Genomic DNA, 15366 nt, shown 5'->3' on the forward strand with positions numbered 1-15366 from the left:
CCGATGATGCGTAGATATGGTTGGTTTCCATCATCCACTCCTAGCCGAGACAGAATTTCGGCAGCACCTCCCCGCTGCTCTCCAAATACACGTCCTGTCAAGGAGATTGTGTATCTGGAGAACAACAGGGAGGTGATGCCGAAACTCTGGCACGGATCGGAGTTGACCATGAAAACTAACCATATCTACGCACCTTTGGGCTGTCCAAATGACGTGGACAATTCGAAACACATATGGTTCCATATATGCAAAGAGTTGCATATTTCGAACCGTATCTCTTTCAAACGGGAGACGCCTAGGTTACGTGAAGCACAAACAAGATAGGTAAATGAAAGTCTGTGATGACTCACCTAACTGTACTGCAAAGTGACGAGTCAAGAACGGTGCCACAACCTCTCCTAACAAAAAACAACTACATAGTATCAATAATTGAACATTTCAGTTTCAAATTCTGCAAAAATAAAACAGCACAGTGGTCGACAACCAACAAACATGCCTCAGATATGTTCCATTCATTTGACCTTGAACTTGAAGCATAAGAAACCTAAAATAAATTCATGACCGCCATTAAACGATGTGACACATCCAGCCCAATCTTAACATCATCGCATCCGAGTTGTTGCTTGGGCATGGATGTGTCACATGGTTTCATGACAACCATGATAAGCATATCCATAGAACAGAAATAACACACTTCGACTAACACTCAAGCTCAAGCTCAAGGTCAATATATATATAGCATATATCATTATAGGCAATACAATTTTCTATCCAAAATACTCTCCAGCGGTGGCGAGATAGGCAAAGTGAGATACAACTACCTACCAACCTACCAGCGGGCAGGGGTCCGGCGGCGGCGTGGGCGGGGGTCTGGCGGCATGCGGACCGAGCGGCCCAGGGGCGTGGGAGGGCGAGCGCGGGGTGGGCCGCGGCATCGGGGTGGGCGCAGCGCGGGCAGGGGTCCGGCGGCGGCGTGGGCAGGGGTCCGACGGCGTGCGGACCGGGCTGCACAGGGGCGTGGGCGAGCGAGCGCGGGGTGGACCGCGACGTCGGGGTGGGCGCGGCGCGGGCGGGGGTCCGGTGGCGGCGTGGGCGGGGCTCCGGCGGCGTCCGGACCAGGCAGTGCAGGGCGTGGGCGCGGGTCGGGGTGGGTGTGGACCGGACTGAGGGTGAGGAGTGGATGCGGGAGAGGGAGTTCGAAACGGTAAGGGAGTGGGTGGTTCGCCGTGTGCCAGATCTACGGCACACGGCGAAGTTAAGACTTCGCCGTGTGCCAAATCTAGGGCTCACGGCGAAGTAATGAGTTGGTCGTGTGCCAGATGCCAGGCACACGGCGAACACGGCATTTCTATATTTCATGTAAATGAAACTTGTATTCTTTTTAATTTTTCAATATCATTTTCGAAATTTATTTTGAAATTGAAAACAAGACCTTAAAGTTCACTAAAGAATATGAATATAATTTTTTCACTCATGTTAAATCATTATTTCATGTACTAATAGTTCAAATTCAATTTATATCAATTAAAGTTGTATAAATGCAGTTAATATGTTAAAATTATCAAACGGATCCAAAAAAATGCAAAAAATTAACATGAAGTCATTTTTTCTCTCCATTGCATATATAAAAAGTGTAGAAACCAAATTCAAATTTGAACGTGTTTGCCCCTACAAACTTAACCGCGTCTTTCTCCGTTACCCAGATCTTCTTCGGGAAAGTTTGAGTTTATAAGCAGCGTACGTGACAAACACGTGCGGAACTCCCTCAATTTTTTACCATAGATTCTATGTATGATAGCATAAGAAATCGACAAATCTCATAATTTTCAGACTTCGTTTGAATTTTTTAAAATTTTACAACTATTCGATTCTACATTCACGAGAACTTTTTGTGAACACCATTTTCGAAATGACAATGTCAACTACGACGAATATCATTTTTCCAAAAATTTTCTTCTATTATTTTATGTACTTGCAGTTCAAAATTTGACTCATCCAAAAAATTCGTTTAACAGATACACAATTTTTATATATAGTGAACATTACGACAAAAATACCAAACTTTAATACATAGTACCAAGCAATGTCTCTGCAGTGTAGAAAAAGTTTCGAGTTTGAAAATTCAAAATTTTCAAACTATTTGCCGTGTGCCAAGAAAAAGCACACGGCGAAGTGTCTTGTTTGCCGTGTGCCAAGCTGTAGCACACGGCGAAGTGTCCTGTTTGCCGTGTGCCAAGCTGTAGCACACGGTGAAGTGGCCTGTTTGCCGTGTGCCCCATGCGGCACACGGCGAAGTGGCCTGTTTGCCGTGTGCCCCATGCGGCACACGGCAAAGTTGAGTGCCGTCAACCTCCGTCGCCCCTCCGTCCACCTCCGTTCGCCACCTCCGCACGTGAGTGGCACGTGCACGAGATTTGCCGTGTGTTTTGAGGGTGGCACACGGCAAAGATAGTAATATGCCGTGCGTTTGGTTTTTGCCGTGTGTTCCTGGGGCTGGCACACGGCAAAGAGGCAATTTTGCCGTGTGCGTGGTGTTTGCCGTGTGTTTTATTTTGGGCACACGGCAAAGTGGCTGTTTGTCGTGTGTCCATTTTTTAGCACACGTCAAACTATTTGGCACACGGCATATTAGCCGTTTCCGGTAGTGGTCGGCTTAATCCAGCTGACATCCATAAGGCTTTATTATTGCCGTCGACCAAAGGGTACGCCGACGTCAATAGTAGATATAGGGATAGATATATATTGAAGTGGCTTGCTTCTCTAGTTCTCTCTCCCCACTTCAGCTGCTGCAAGAAAATCGAGTATTTATTACGAAAATATAATAGTTGCCATCATGTAACGATACAAGAATTTCCGTCACGAAGTTGAGGTGATGACTAAATATAGAGAGAGAAGCTAGGTGAAGCAATTTTTTTTTCTTTTCATCTTTAGCGTAAATTGTTCTTCTATTTCCAAGAGGCTCTGTTGGTGTGACATGTTTGATAGGACTTGGCCAAAGCCGATGGAGAGAGGCTCATGGAAAAGCCCTGCTAAAGGGGTTCTTATTTTCATCTGGTGGGGGGCTGCCAAAGGGGCCTCCCCGGTGCCAGCGCTGGGGATTGAACCGGGTGCCCGCCGTGGGGAAATGCCTTTTTTTGAGGTATTTCAGAAGAAGCGCAGCGACGGTGATGAGCTCGCCGCCGTTGCTTAGCTGCTTGGCGTGAGAATCCGCGCTGCATTGCTCGGCTGCGTAGCACAGCGTCTCCACCCATACTTGAGCGACCACCTCCAGCGTGCCTGTTGTCGTGTCCGGTAACTCCACCTCCGAGCTGATGAGCTTCGCACCAAGCTTGCATCCAGTCTGCAGCGTCAATCTGAGATGCTGCTGCGTCGAAAAATCAAGACGGAAACCGTACTTGATGTGTAGGTTGTCAGTCGATCCCGTCTCCACTGCCTCCAACAATCCATCCCCGTAGATTCGTAGCACACTGGCCAGTTCCTCAGCCGAGCCGTACCGCGGGCCCCTAGTGGTGAGGCCATAGCACACCTCGATGTATGAGCTACGGCTGGCGGCGGGTGACAGCATGTATGGGTCTGCAGCGAGGAGGAACACCATGTAGTTGGAGAGCGCCTCGACCACCTCGGCTTTCTTGTCGTCGTCGTTGTTGGTGGTATGCTGCTTCTTCTCTGACCGCCACCAACTCAAGAAGATGTTAGTGGCGATGTGCCAGACAAGGATGCGCTCGTCCAGGCTCCAGGTCAGGCTATACACGATGTCACCGTCGTACAACCCCCAACGCTTCAGCTCTGCTCGACCCCTACAATCAAAAAGCTGGGCGTACCGTGCATCTTCTGGTAGTTGACTGTTGTTGTGGGAGCGGCCTGCAGCTTCCTCAGCGCTGACGCCGTCGCGGGAGACGCCCTCTCCCCTCAACACTTGCTTCACCAGCAGGTCCTTGACGAGTGCCGGCGCAGGGAGGCACGACGAGTAGGCCATTATGTTCCACCGGTCCTCCAACCCCATCCACCTTGCTATTTTGCTGATTGAGCTGGCCCTGCTGCGAGCGCCCAGCTGGAGCAAGTTGTGCTGCCCCATGGAGCCTGACCAGTACCTCCTCCTACAGTCCGCTGCATGGACGAGCCGACGGAGGCTCGTGAGTGCACGGGCGATGCGGTTCAGCAGGGTGTGCTCCTCCATCCAATACTTATCACGGCTCCGCCTCACCAGGAGAGGACATGTCCAGCTGGAGAGCAGAGCTCTCAGCAGCGACACCGCCTCCAGGGCGAGGGCCCCAGCCAGAAGGACATAGGTGATCGCCACATCTACCCTGCTGTAAGGACCCTGCTGTGTGCGGTGGCCGGGGGGTCTGAGATGGAAATGGAACAGCAAGAACGCGGAGGCGGTGGCCGCCGCCGTGAGTGCATGCACGCAGAGGCCATACATGTTGCTGTGTATCACCACCGTCTTGGTGTAGAAGACGTCATGCATCAGGGAGAGCTGCATCTCCACCACCTGGTACAGATCCTCCCCGCGCAAGTTGGAAGCAAAAGGGTATACAGTATAATCCTGCCCTAGGGGCCCCCTCATCAGATCCATGGGCACATCCAGCATCCGATGAGCCATCAATAGGTAGGCTTCTGCATCCCACGATGGACCCACTGAGATTAGGGCGTCGAGATAATGCCCGGTTTCAATTGCAGAGGTGGATGGCTGCAAATTCCGGTAGTTCTTTCCCGTTATGGGGTTGCTGCCGGCGCGCAAGAGCGACCACACTCTCTCCCCATACTTGGCAATACCAACCAGGGACACGAGGATGGTGGCGCAGCTGAGCAGCAAGGAAACATGGCTGATGATGGAGGACTCGTAGAGCACGTAGCCGGCTGCGGCCACCTGCACAGCGAGCGTCTGCAGATGGCGCAGCCACAGCCGGTTGTCCTCGATGGCGTAGGCCGTGATGTTGTCCTGCCCGCCAAGGTGGAGCAGCAGGAGCGGTGCCCACAACGCCATCAGCTGATGCTCAGCAGACCTGCTGGTGATTGACATGTGGCCCAGGGCATATATGGCCGTCGCGTCGGCAAGCATGTACGCCGACCAAACAGACAGCCTCACCACGCTGGAGTTGATGCGCCGCCGGAACTCCGCCAAGATCAGGAGCGAGACCTGGAGAGCGAAGCTCAGCAGCACCAGCGACCGGATGCCCCATTCATTCCAGGCATGGGCCACCACGCCTGCTACTCCCATCGCTTTACTTCTCTGCCACCTCTGCTTGCTTATTAATCCGCTCTGAAATGCATGCATGGAAATGCAAGGTCAACAAACGACTAGATAGTTTATGCCGTTGACATATTACATATAGCCAATCTAATAGCCCACCCAATATAATGGTTGGCTAGCTATATAGATACCAACCGAATCATTATACATAGCACATTCTCATCCTCGATCATATTCTCTCATCCAATTTGTTCAAGTCCGTATCGCAGTCACCTATTCGTCGTCTCTCTTCCAAAATCACCTCAAATCTAATGTGTCAATTTATATAGCCTGCTTACGTAACCAGACCATACTTGCTCGCTCTAAGCACCGAAGCCATCGTCAAACAGATTAAGGTGACACGTATCATCATGCTCCAATCAGAGTTACAGAAGGCCAAGCACCAGTAACATCTGATCAGTATGGAGAGTCCCCTGTATAGCACTAATAATCAGAGAGCCCCACGCCACACTGTCCCTATTAAGCAAACTTATTGGTACTACACTACAGGAAAAATGTATTTTTTTCGTAGGCCGAAGTGCCCACGAAATTATCGCACCTAATTTCGTAGACAGGGAAAACCGACGAAATTAAATATATATTCGTCAGTTTTAGTGCCTAGCCGATGAAATATATATAAATTCGTCGGCCAAGTCACAGACCGACGGAATTATTCACCCGCGCGGGAATTTGAAAATTCTGTATTTCGTGGGCCGTCTGATGCCGACCAAAGTAACTTATTTACGTGGGCCTTCCTGCTTGGCCGACGAAAAAACGAGGGGTGCTACCCCGCGCCCTTGAACACTATCCTCAACACGCACACACACTCCCGCCGCCGGCGGTCGCCTCCCCCGCCCCGGTCTGCGCTGCCGGCGTCCCCTGCCCTCCCCGCCTCGGTCCGCGCCGCCGCCAGTGAACACGGCCCTCCCGCCCCGGTGGGCGTCGCCACCGGCCGCCTCCCGGTCCGGGGACAAACGCCGCTGGCCTCCCCGGCCCCACGCCACCAGCTGCATCTCCGGCCCCGGTGGGCGTCGCCGCCGGCTGCCTCCCCGGCCGAGCGGCACTCAGCGACTCCCCCGCTCCAGTCTTCGCCGCCCGCAGCCTCCCCGGCCGAGCGGCACCCGGTGACTCCCCGGCTCTAGTCTCCGCCGCCCTCAGCCTCCCCTGCCCGCTGCCTCCATCCCCGACTCCGGTAGGCGCCACCCCGCGCCGGCTGCCGCCTCCCTGGCCTCGGTCAGCGTCGCCATGCCTCCTATTTAACGTTTAGACATGTACAACTATTCATTTTAGTAAAGTATGGTCTAATGTCATTAATTATGCTTACTTTATGTGGTCTGCTCTCCACATTATATGGTGGGCAGATAATAAAAATCTAAAAATATTATGAAATAAATAGCATAGCATGTTTTTACATGCCCTCTAAGCACTAATGGAGAATGGGGCTTCAGTATCGGTTGGAAACCCCCCCTTTAGTGTTGAATTCACTACCGGTACTATGAAAGCGACACTAAATTTTAGTATGGTTGTAGAAACCACAGTAGAAACCGGTACCGAAACTTCGTAAAAAACTAAAAAAATATGTTTTTGGTTGAGCTCGAACTCGAGACCAATAGCTTTATACGAAACCAACCAACCACTACACCACACAGTCATATCTGACTACATAGGGGATGATATTCTTTTAATGTAAGTATTCGGAAGTCTTTAGTATCGGTTGGTAAGGCTTTAGTATGGGTTGGTGTAAAGAACCAATACTAAAGGGTAGCATTTAGTATTGGTTGGTAACAACACCCGACACTAAAAGCTTTCGCGAGCATTAATGTTGTGTACCTTTCCACCCAATAAAAAAAAGATACCTTTTAGTATGGGTTTGTATTGCCAACCAATACTAATGACTCTCCAGGGGCTAGCTCCTTTTCACCCGGAACTAAAGACAACATCTGTACCAGGTGCAGATATTGGCCGTGTTCTATGTTAAACTGGAACTCATCCGAAGCCCCATTCTCCAGTAGTGAAGGTTTGATGGTGCTGAAACTTTCTATTCAGTACAAAGACAATCATGCTTTTTGGCTAGCAAGGTGAAGATGAAACCAAAAAATTGAGATGGCTTACTTGTCTTGGTTCATTCTTGTGCCTTGTGGACCGTTGCAACTGCGCCCACAAAGTGGGCTAACAATAGCAGCAGTAGTAACCTCACTCGTAGCTTTGGAAGCTTGCCATCCCAAGCTGTTGCAGAGAGGAAGTATTGTTTGATTTGGTTGTTGTATTGAGTTTAATGTCGCGCACCTTCTATTTATAAGAAGTGAAACTCATATATGCATGTGGTCTCTAGGATAAAATGTCAATTCGTCTGGCATCACACAGAAGCAGTTAGGGATAATAGTTTGGTGATTTCTCTCTTGTCCTCTACAATATCTTGCAACAAAAGAACGTGTTAACACATTTCTGATTCTGAGCTAGGTCACTGTTTGATGAGATCATCAGCAGGGACCTTTTCTTTTGAAAGTAACTTGGTGCTTTTGAAATGATGGAGCCATTTGACTTTCCCATTATCTCTAATATAGTTTATCAATAACTGATCTCTGCACACGTCATGATTTACTCAACCATTTTAATGACTAAGTCCATCGTCACATAATCACATTATTCTTAAATGGACATGCATTCAGATTATAGAATGAGGTGACCAGATTAAGATGTGCTGAGCTCTCAAGTTTGGGTTTTTGTTTCTTTTGTGCATATTGCCATTCAAACACTTCCATTAGCAAATCATTAATTCTAAAAAACATGTATCTCGCAGATTTTTTTTTCTCAAAACATAGTACAAACATCACATACATGCATATACACTCACCCCTATGAACTCTACGACCTCCTAGAGATTGGTCGGCATCACCGCAGGCGTCTCACTATCAATGAGTACATTGCCTATCACTAAAAGAATAATGCCCGGTGGTTTCTCCGGGGTTTCACTCAGCGGCCTGGAGTTGACTATAATGAGACCTTCAGCCCAGTGGTGAAGCCCACGACTGTTCGTACAGTTCTGACTCTGGCACTGTCCCGTTCTTGGCCGATCCATCAGTTGGATGTCAAGAACGCGTTCCTCCATGGCACACTGACAGAGACAGTTTACTGCAGTCAGCCCACCGGTTTTGTGGACCCAGCTCAGCCGGAGATGGTCTGCCGCCTGAACAAGTCCTTGTATGGGCTTAAGCAGGCGCCTCGGGCGTGGTACTGCCGGTTTGCTTCCTACCTACTCTCTCTGGGATTTGCTGAGGCTCGATCGGACACTTCACTGTTCATCTACCACCAGGGCAGTGATGTGGCGTATCTGCTCCTATATGTGGATGACATCGTCCTTACAGCCTCCAGCTCAGCACTCCTTCAGCAGACGATCTCAGCCCTTCAACGAGAGTTTGCCATGAAGGATCTCGGTCAGCTTCATCACCTCCTGGGTATCACAGTTGAGCAGCGGCCTGACAATATCTTTCTCCAGCAGCGGCTCTATATTCTGGATATCTTGGAGTGCGCTGGGATGACTGACTGCAAGCCGTGCTCCACTCTAGTTGACACTTAGGACAAGGTCTCTCCTGCTGAGCGTCCTTCAGTTGCTGATCCCACTGCTTTCCGGAGTCTGGCCGGTGCACTTCAGTACCTCACCTTCACCCGGCCGGATATCTCTTACGCCGTGCAGCAGAACTGTCTTCATATGCATGATCCCCGGGAGCCACACCTCGCCGCGCTGAAGCGGATCCTCCGCTACCTGCGTGGTACTCTTGACTTCGGTCTTCTGCTCCGGCGGTCTGCTTCAGCAGATCTGGTTGTCTACACTAACACTGACAGGGCTGGCTGTCCTGACACGCGGCGCTCCACCTCCGGCTACGCTATCTTCTTGAGTGACAACCTGATCTCATGGTCATCCAAGAGGCAGCCCGTGGTCTCTCGCTCCAGTGCTGAGGCTGAGTACCGCGCCGTGGCTAACGGTGTGGCTGAGGCGTCCTGGCTGCACCAACTACTCCTCGAGCTCCACCAGCCTCTTCGTCGCAGCACCCTCGTCTACTGCAACAACGTCAGTGCGGTGTACCTCTCCACCAACCCCGTCCAGCATCAGCGCATGAAGCATGTCGAGATTGATCTCCACTTCGTCCGCGAGCGGGTTGCCGTTGGAGACATCCGGGTCCTTCACGTCCCGACGACGTCGCAGTTTGCCGACATCTTCACCAAGGGCCTTCCTTCCTCGGTCTTCATCGACTTTCGATCCAGTCTCAACATCTGCAGTGGCTAGAGTTGGGACTGCGGGGGGATCTTGGTGTTTGTTTCTTTCATGTCTAGTCTCGAACTCCGCTGCGCTGGATGTTCAGACTGCGGGGGGGTGTTGGAGTGTGCCTGTGCTATTAGGCCCATTAGGCCCATGTATATGACTATATAACCCTCTCTAGGGTTAGGTTAATGAATTATCAATTTCCTATCTCCTTCAGGTCCCATAACTAATAACTCTACATGTATATGAAACCATCATTGTGCAGAGGACGAATTGTGAGAACAAGTTATGATGGATATTGTTAACTGAATAATGAAGATCTCAAAAAACAAAATCACAGGCAGTGGAGCTTGGTGACAGGGAAAGGCTCATAGCATTCTGTGAAGTGGTGCAACAAACATGGCTGGTAGGATCTTTTATTTAACCAACTGCTGGGTAAACCCTTGGCTATGCTTCAGAGGTGTGTAGTGTGTTTGTAAACCTTGCGTGTCATTGCTCATATCTTTCATGATATTATTTTTATTACAATGTGCAATCAGTCTATTTCATAAATTTATTTTCTGATGAAATACACACTTGTTCCTAGCATTACGTGTTGCACTGTTAAACTACATACTCTCTCTGTTGTTGAACTAAGCTGCTAATGTGACTGACCCACTTAAATCATTTTTGCTGACGGAACATTCATAGATGGAAGCACAAGTGAACTATCATGTGATGGGCCCTTGAGAGATGCATATGCATTCTTTTGCCAGGTGAGCTGAGATCCTCGTGTAATTTTCACTCAGGGTCCTTGAGTCGTATGCACTCTGTTATGTGCAAGTGATTCCATTACCTAACCTGGTGCTAACTTAGCCATAAGACACCAAATAAACTATCTTCGTACTTGCACTGCTCATGACCTTTTAACCGTACTGCTGCAGTGAGGAACCCATTGGAAAAAAGTGGCACTTGTCCTAAGTGAAGTTGTGAAGGTCATATAACTGTTCTGTGTGATAATATTTCCACGTTTGTGGAATGGACAGACCTTTTTCCTAATTATACTTTATATTGTGCAATGGTCAGGTGGCAAAATCTAGAACCATGTGACTCTTTATGGCTACTGATCTCATGCTTGGTGCCATTGTACTGCATGCTACACTGAGTTTTTTTTTTATGAAAAACACATCAACACGTTTATCCAAGCTTACTTTGGTTGCATTTTCATTTTAATATAGGACAAAGTGATTAATTCTATTTCTGATTACGTGTTGATATAACACCAGTTTTATTTCATGAAACTGATAATGTGTGAATTGTGATTTTACCCGAGTCAAGTTCACCACTGAAATATGTAAATCGATATGTCAATTGCAGTTTTTATGAAATAATATTTGTTACAATAATCATTCATCAATCAGGTGATTGCTTATGCTCAGTTGTTTATGACTGACAATTCTACATGCCAGTGTGTACTTGCCTGAGCCTGTGTTCTCCTATGGCCAGCTTTATGTGGCATTGTCTAGAGCCACCGCTAGGAGTAACATCAAGGTCCTAGCTGCACCCGATGATAAAGATAAGAAAAACAAAAAATCAAGGCAAAGCAAGACCAAAAAAAACCAAAAGCAGAGTGGGGCTTATACTAAGAACATCGTTTATAAGGAGGTTCTAATGCTATAACTAAGGTATCAAATCAATATACAAGTTGATGTTTCTTTTTTTTATTATTTGTACACATACCATCATTTAATTACTTATTACTAAATTTGTGCAGGATGCTTATGAATTGCTATTTCGGATATTGTTACATGGTAATGTGTATATCGTTTTGAAATTTTGTTATCTCCCGTTGCAACGCACAGGCAAATTACTAGTTAATACCTATATCTGCTGAGATTGCAGTCTCCACATCATATATATCCCTGTCCATTGCCTGAAAACGTGTTCGGATGATGCTTTTTCTATAAATAAGTGTTGTTTTCTTCGACTGTGAAATCAGATCGTATGGATTATTGTCCAAATGCACTTTCTACAGCCTAATGCAAAAGGTATATATCAAGAAAGGATTGTCTGAAAGAAGTAAAATGTGAAAGTGTAGTACCGATGTGATGGCTTGGGGATGTAGATGAGCAGTGGTGTCGTCTGCCTCTGCTTGCAAAAGACCAAGCAAGAAATTAAACAGCTGCAAGTTAACTGGGCGATCACGTATGTGATCAGTGTGTGGCCACCGCCTACAAGCATAAGACGCACAACGACATGTTGATTAACTGGATTCAACATTGAAACAATCAACAATACACAGCAATCAAACTATGCTATTTCTTTTTCATACTATAGTAGTATGTTGTACTACGTACCAGCCGGTTGATGAATGTCGATGAACAATGAGATGAATTATATTGATGCAGATGTCGATCCAACTGGTTCATACCTGCTCCTAAATATATCTGGGACTAGCTTGTATGTAATGTACCAGAGCTGCGAGAAGAAAGGGACCTAACCTAAGAATATGGTGTGCCTTGGCCGCTGGGTTTTGCCTTTGATTTTCACCAAAGCACGATTCCTTACTTTACTTGATTGGCAAGCGAGCGAGAAAGCGCTAGTGAGCAGGGTAATTTTGTTATTGCCGGCTCTTTTCCCTCTTTATTCCCAGTTAAAGGATCAAACTTCATGTGCCTTCCACCTCCGCCTTCGAGTACTCTGTTTCTTCCCGCCGGTGGAACCAGGATCTCGGAAGACATGTCTTATGTTAAAACAACTACTACTACATCCGACCATAAAGAGTTGTCATTTCTGATTGCAATCGCTTCATAAAATGAGCTCGAAAACTTCGGTCCGAACGACTACTTTAAGGGAACGGAGGGCGTACTAAATTTTACTTTCAACTAACAAAACTAGCAAGGTGGCCCGCGCTAATAGCGCGGGTAGCTAGTTTTTTATTTAATTCTTTAAAAATATTTACATTGACAGAAGAGATGTATTTTGTAATTTATTTACCTCTCATTTGCTCTTGTTGAATATTATACTACTTGCAGCTTTCTATGGATAGGAGTTCATATCAATCATTACTTTTTATGTTGCTTTATTCTATATTATAGTTGCATATTTTAGTGCTTAAACCTGCAAAATCTAAATTTGAGGATTAAATTCAATTTTGGATCACCTTGAATACAGAGCAAATTTTACATAATTGTATTCATATAAAGTTTTTTATAATTATGAAATATATTTATATGTATTTGATAGTTATGTTTGCCAACAATCTGTAACTTAGATGTTGGAGTTCGATTTGTATCTTGCAATATTTTGATTAATATTTAGCAAAAATATATCTAGTGTAGTTGTTATAGCACTTAAATAGCATCTAGCAGATCTAGACCTAACTCATCATCGGAGCGAAATAAAAATGATCATAGATTAGACAAAAAAAGTTATGTTAAAAAATAAGTTGAGGCCTCCTGCTGGCTTTGGTAAATAAATGTTATGCAAAACTTATATATATGCGTGCTATGTTAATGCATATATGTTTTAAATTTTTTATTTAACCGAACCTATTATTATTTTTCCCACTCTGCATAATTTATTTATTTTTAGCCTATATGACTGCATATATTGGTCTACTTTAGAGTTTTGTCATCTCGGTGATAGATAGTTCCATATATATCTTTGTTGTTGTTTCTAACTCTTTTCTTTATTTTTCATTTTCTCTAGCAATTTTTATTGATTTCTCTTTCTTCTATTTTGTTCCTCGGTATATTTGAAATCGATTAGTGTGTATCGCATCTGATGCATCTAATGGAGAAGTTTCCTGTTTAGTATTGTGCCTCAGGGTTTTCTTTTCTGAGCGAAGAGGAGCATCGACAACGTACATTTGTTTGAATCATTTGATTTTGTATTGTAGGCAATCGACTTTGAGATAGATTAGCAGGGCTTCAGCCCTGTATCTGTGGCTAAAATAATTTCAGTTGTGGCTTCTTTGATGGAGCAGCTTTTTTATGGATATAGAGCTGTTTTGAAAACCGTTTGGTAGAACCGCTTCTTCTATTTTTTCATGAATATATGAAAGATGTCAAATGTCCAACGGGACATGACTATAATTTAATATTTTTCTCATTCTAATGATATTATTTATAGACTAAACCAATAAATTCACTTTTGTCTTTTTCTTTTGCCCTCATTTTCTCATTTTTCCTGTCTTCTTTTTCTATTATCCTTTTTCTACTTTCCTTACCCGTTCAATCTTGGTGCTTCTTTATCTTTTTCTCTTCTCTTTCTCTATACTTCTTTAGAGGTATCGATCACATTTGTGTTCCATGCCTAGTGTGTACTTATAGAAGATTAGATGGGGATAATAATGTTAATAATTATCTATGCTATTTGATTCCTCACATGACTAACTCCCTGATTTTTCCCATGCATCTATTTAGATTGAGCTAATAATAGTCACATTTATTTGTAGGGTTCGGTGCTTTACCCTTTATCCCAGTGATTATTACTTGTATGGAACTATTATATGCCCATAGAATCATAATTCTTTGTTGACCACCATCAGATTAGTTTGTATAACTAAAGTTGTTCAAGAATATGCAATATTTATGATGATAATTTTTGTTTGGAGAAAGTATTGGTTCTTTAGCGGATATTTCTCACATTAATTCGTCTGCGTATTCATTGGCCCACACTTACAATCATAAGGTGCCAATGGTCTTGCAATAGATTGCAATATGTGAAACTCTGTGCATCATCATTATTTTTTCGTCCCTATCTTGACGTTTGGTTGCTCCAGAAGAAATGGATTGATTGAGTTCGGCAATGATTTTGAGTAGAATCCAGTGTGCTTCATGCAGCTGCATGTACTGCATGACGTTCTTGGGACTCAAAAAGTTGTGATTCGGAATCTCGGACAAAGACTATGGTCGTGTCGTAGTGCAGGGCGTTCCAAAGATTTTTCAAAGCAATTATCCCTTTCAATAGTACCAATACAATACAACTATGGTCGTGTTGTCACGCTTATGCGGCTGCCATTTTTTTGCATCTTTAAGGAAGGTTAATGCGAGACATAGATGGTAACATGAGTTTTTATGTCATGCGGACCCTGTATCGCATCGCGTTTCTTTACTCCATCATCATCACGAAATCGTCCGTCCATCCATCTTCGACATCCCTTCACGTCGGGGCAGTGCCACGACACCGGGGGCACATCACGTCGGAGGCTCCCTCTGCCAGCCTGTTGCCAGCGACCACCGTGCTGCTAGCTACCAGTAGTTGCTAGGAATTCAAGTCAACATTATCTCTATGCAAAGAGGTATTAACAGTTCATATTAATTCTAAAACATATGTTTTCCCATCAAGCTCACGTATTACACATGCCCCCCTCTTCTTCAATCGTCCAGAACGCATAATCTGTTTGCAAAACTTTTAACAGGTACTAACAATATGACATACTAAAAAATTAGTCAACTGACAACAGTTGGACAGTCATAGAATAACATAGGAATTTCTAGACCCTCTCGACGAACGTGGTGGTTTGTTTTAACACTCCCTTAATAATATAATAGAATTTATACTTTTAATTTTAAATTTAGCTATTCAGCTAATATTAATTTTTATCTAGTGGTAATGCTATTTTTTTTAATTTGATAATTCAGAATTTTCCTATTTAGTAATTGTATTCAACATGGACTCTTTGATTAAGCCCTAATTTCCTTATTTTTTTTAAATTCCGAATTAAACCATCATCATCACGAAATCGTCCGTCCAACCATCTTCGACATCCCTTCACGTCGGGGCAGTGCCACGACACCGGGGGCACATCGCGTCGGAGGCTCCCTCTGCCAGCCTGTTGCCAGCGACCACCGTGATGCTAGCTACCAGTAGTTGCTAGGAATTCAAG

At 45.4% G+C, this 15366-nt stretch overlaps 1 protein-coding gene and 1 long non-coding RNA gene across 4 annotated transcripts; one reads left to right on the forward strand and one right to left on the reverse strand.

Annotated features, from left to right (window-relative positions):
* Nucleotides 1–2787: 2787 nt before the first annotated feature.
* LOC120645333 lies at nt 2788–11979 on the reverse strand. Of its 3 annotated transcripts, none has more exons than XM_039922134.1 (3): nt 11831–11979; nt 11575–11704; nt 2788–5263 (listed from the first exon to the last, which is right to left on the reverse strand). In XM_039922134.1, the coding sequence occupies exon 3, from the start codon at nt 5219–5221 to the stop codon at nt 3014–3016; it is 2208 nt and encodes a 735-aa protein (XP_039778068.1). In that variant the 5' UTR covers nt 5222–5263; nt 11575–11704; nt 11831–11979; the 3' UTR covers nt 2788–3013. The 3 variants fall into 3 exon arrangements, 1 of the variants encoding a protein (XP_039778068.1); XR_005664238.1 differs by lacking the exon at nt 2788–5263 and adding an exon at nt 6864–7459; XR_005664237.1 differs by lacking the exon at nt 2788–5263 and adding an exon at nt 10905–11031.
* On the forward strand, nt 9808–11460 carry LOC120645334. Its single transcript, XR_005664239.1, has 3 exons — nt 9808–9954; nt 10185–11158; nt 11248–11460. It is a non-coding gene; the product is annotated as an uncharacterized LOC120645334 (long non-coding RNA).
* Nucleotides 11980–15366: the final 3387 nt, after the last annotated feature.

This window comes from Panicum virgatum, chromosome 8K (assembly GCF_016808335.1).
Source record: "Panicum virgatum strain AP13 chromosome 8K, P.virgatum_v5, whole genome shotgun sequence".
Lineage (NCBI taxonomy): Eukaryota > Viridiplantae > Streptophyta > Magnoliopsida > Poales > Poaceae > Panicum > Panicum virgatum.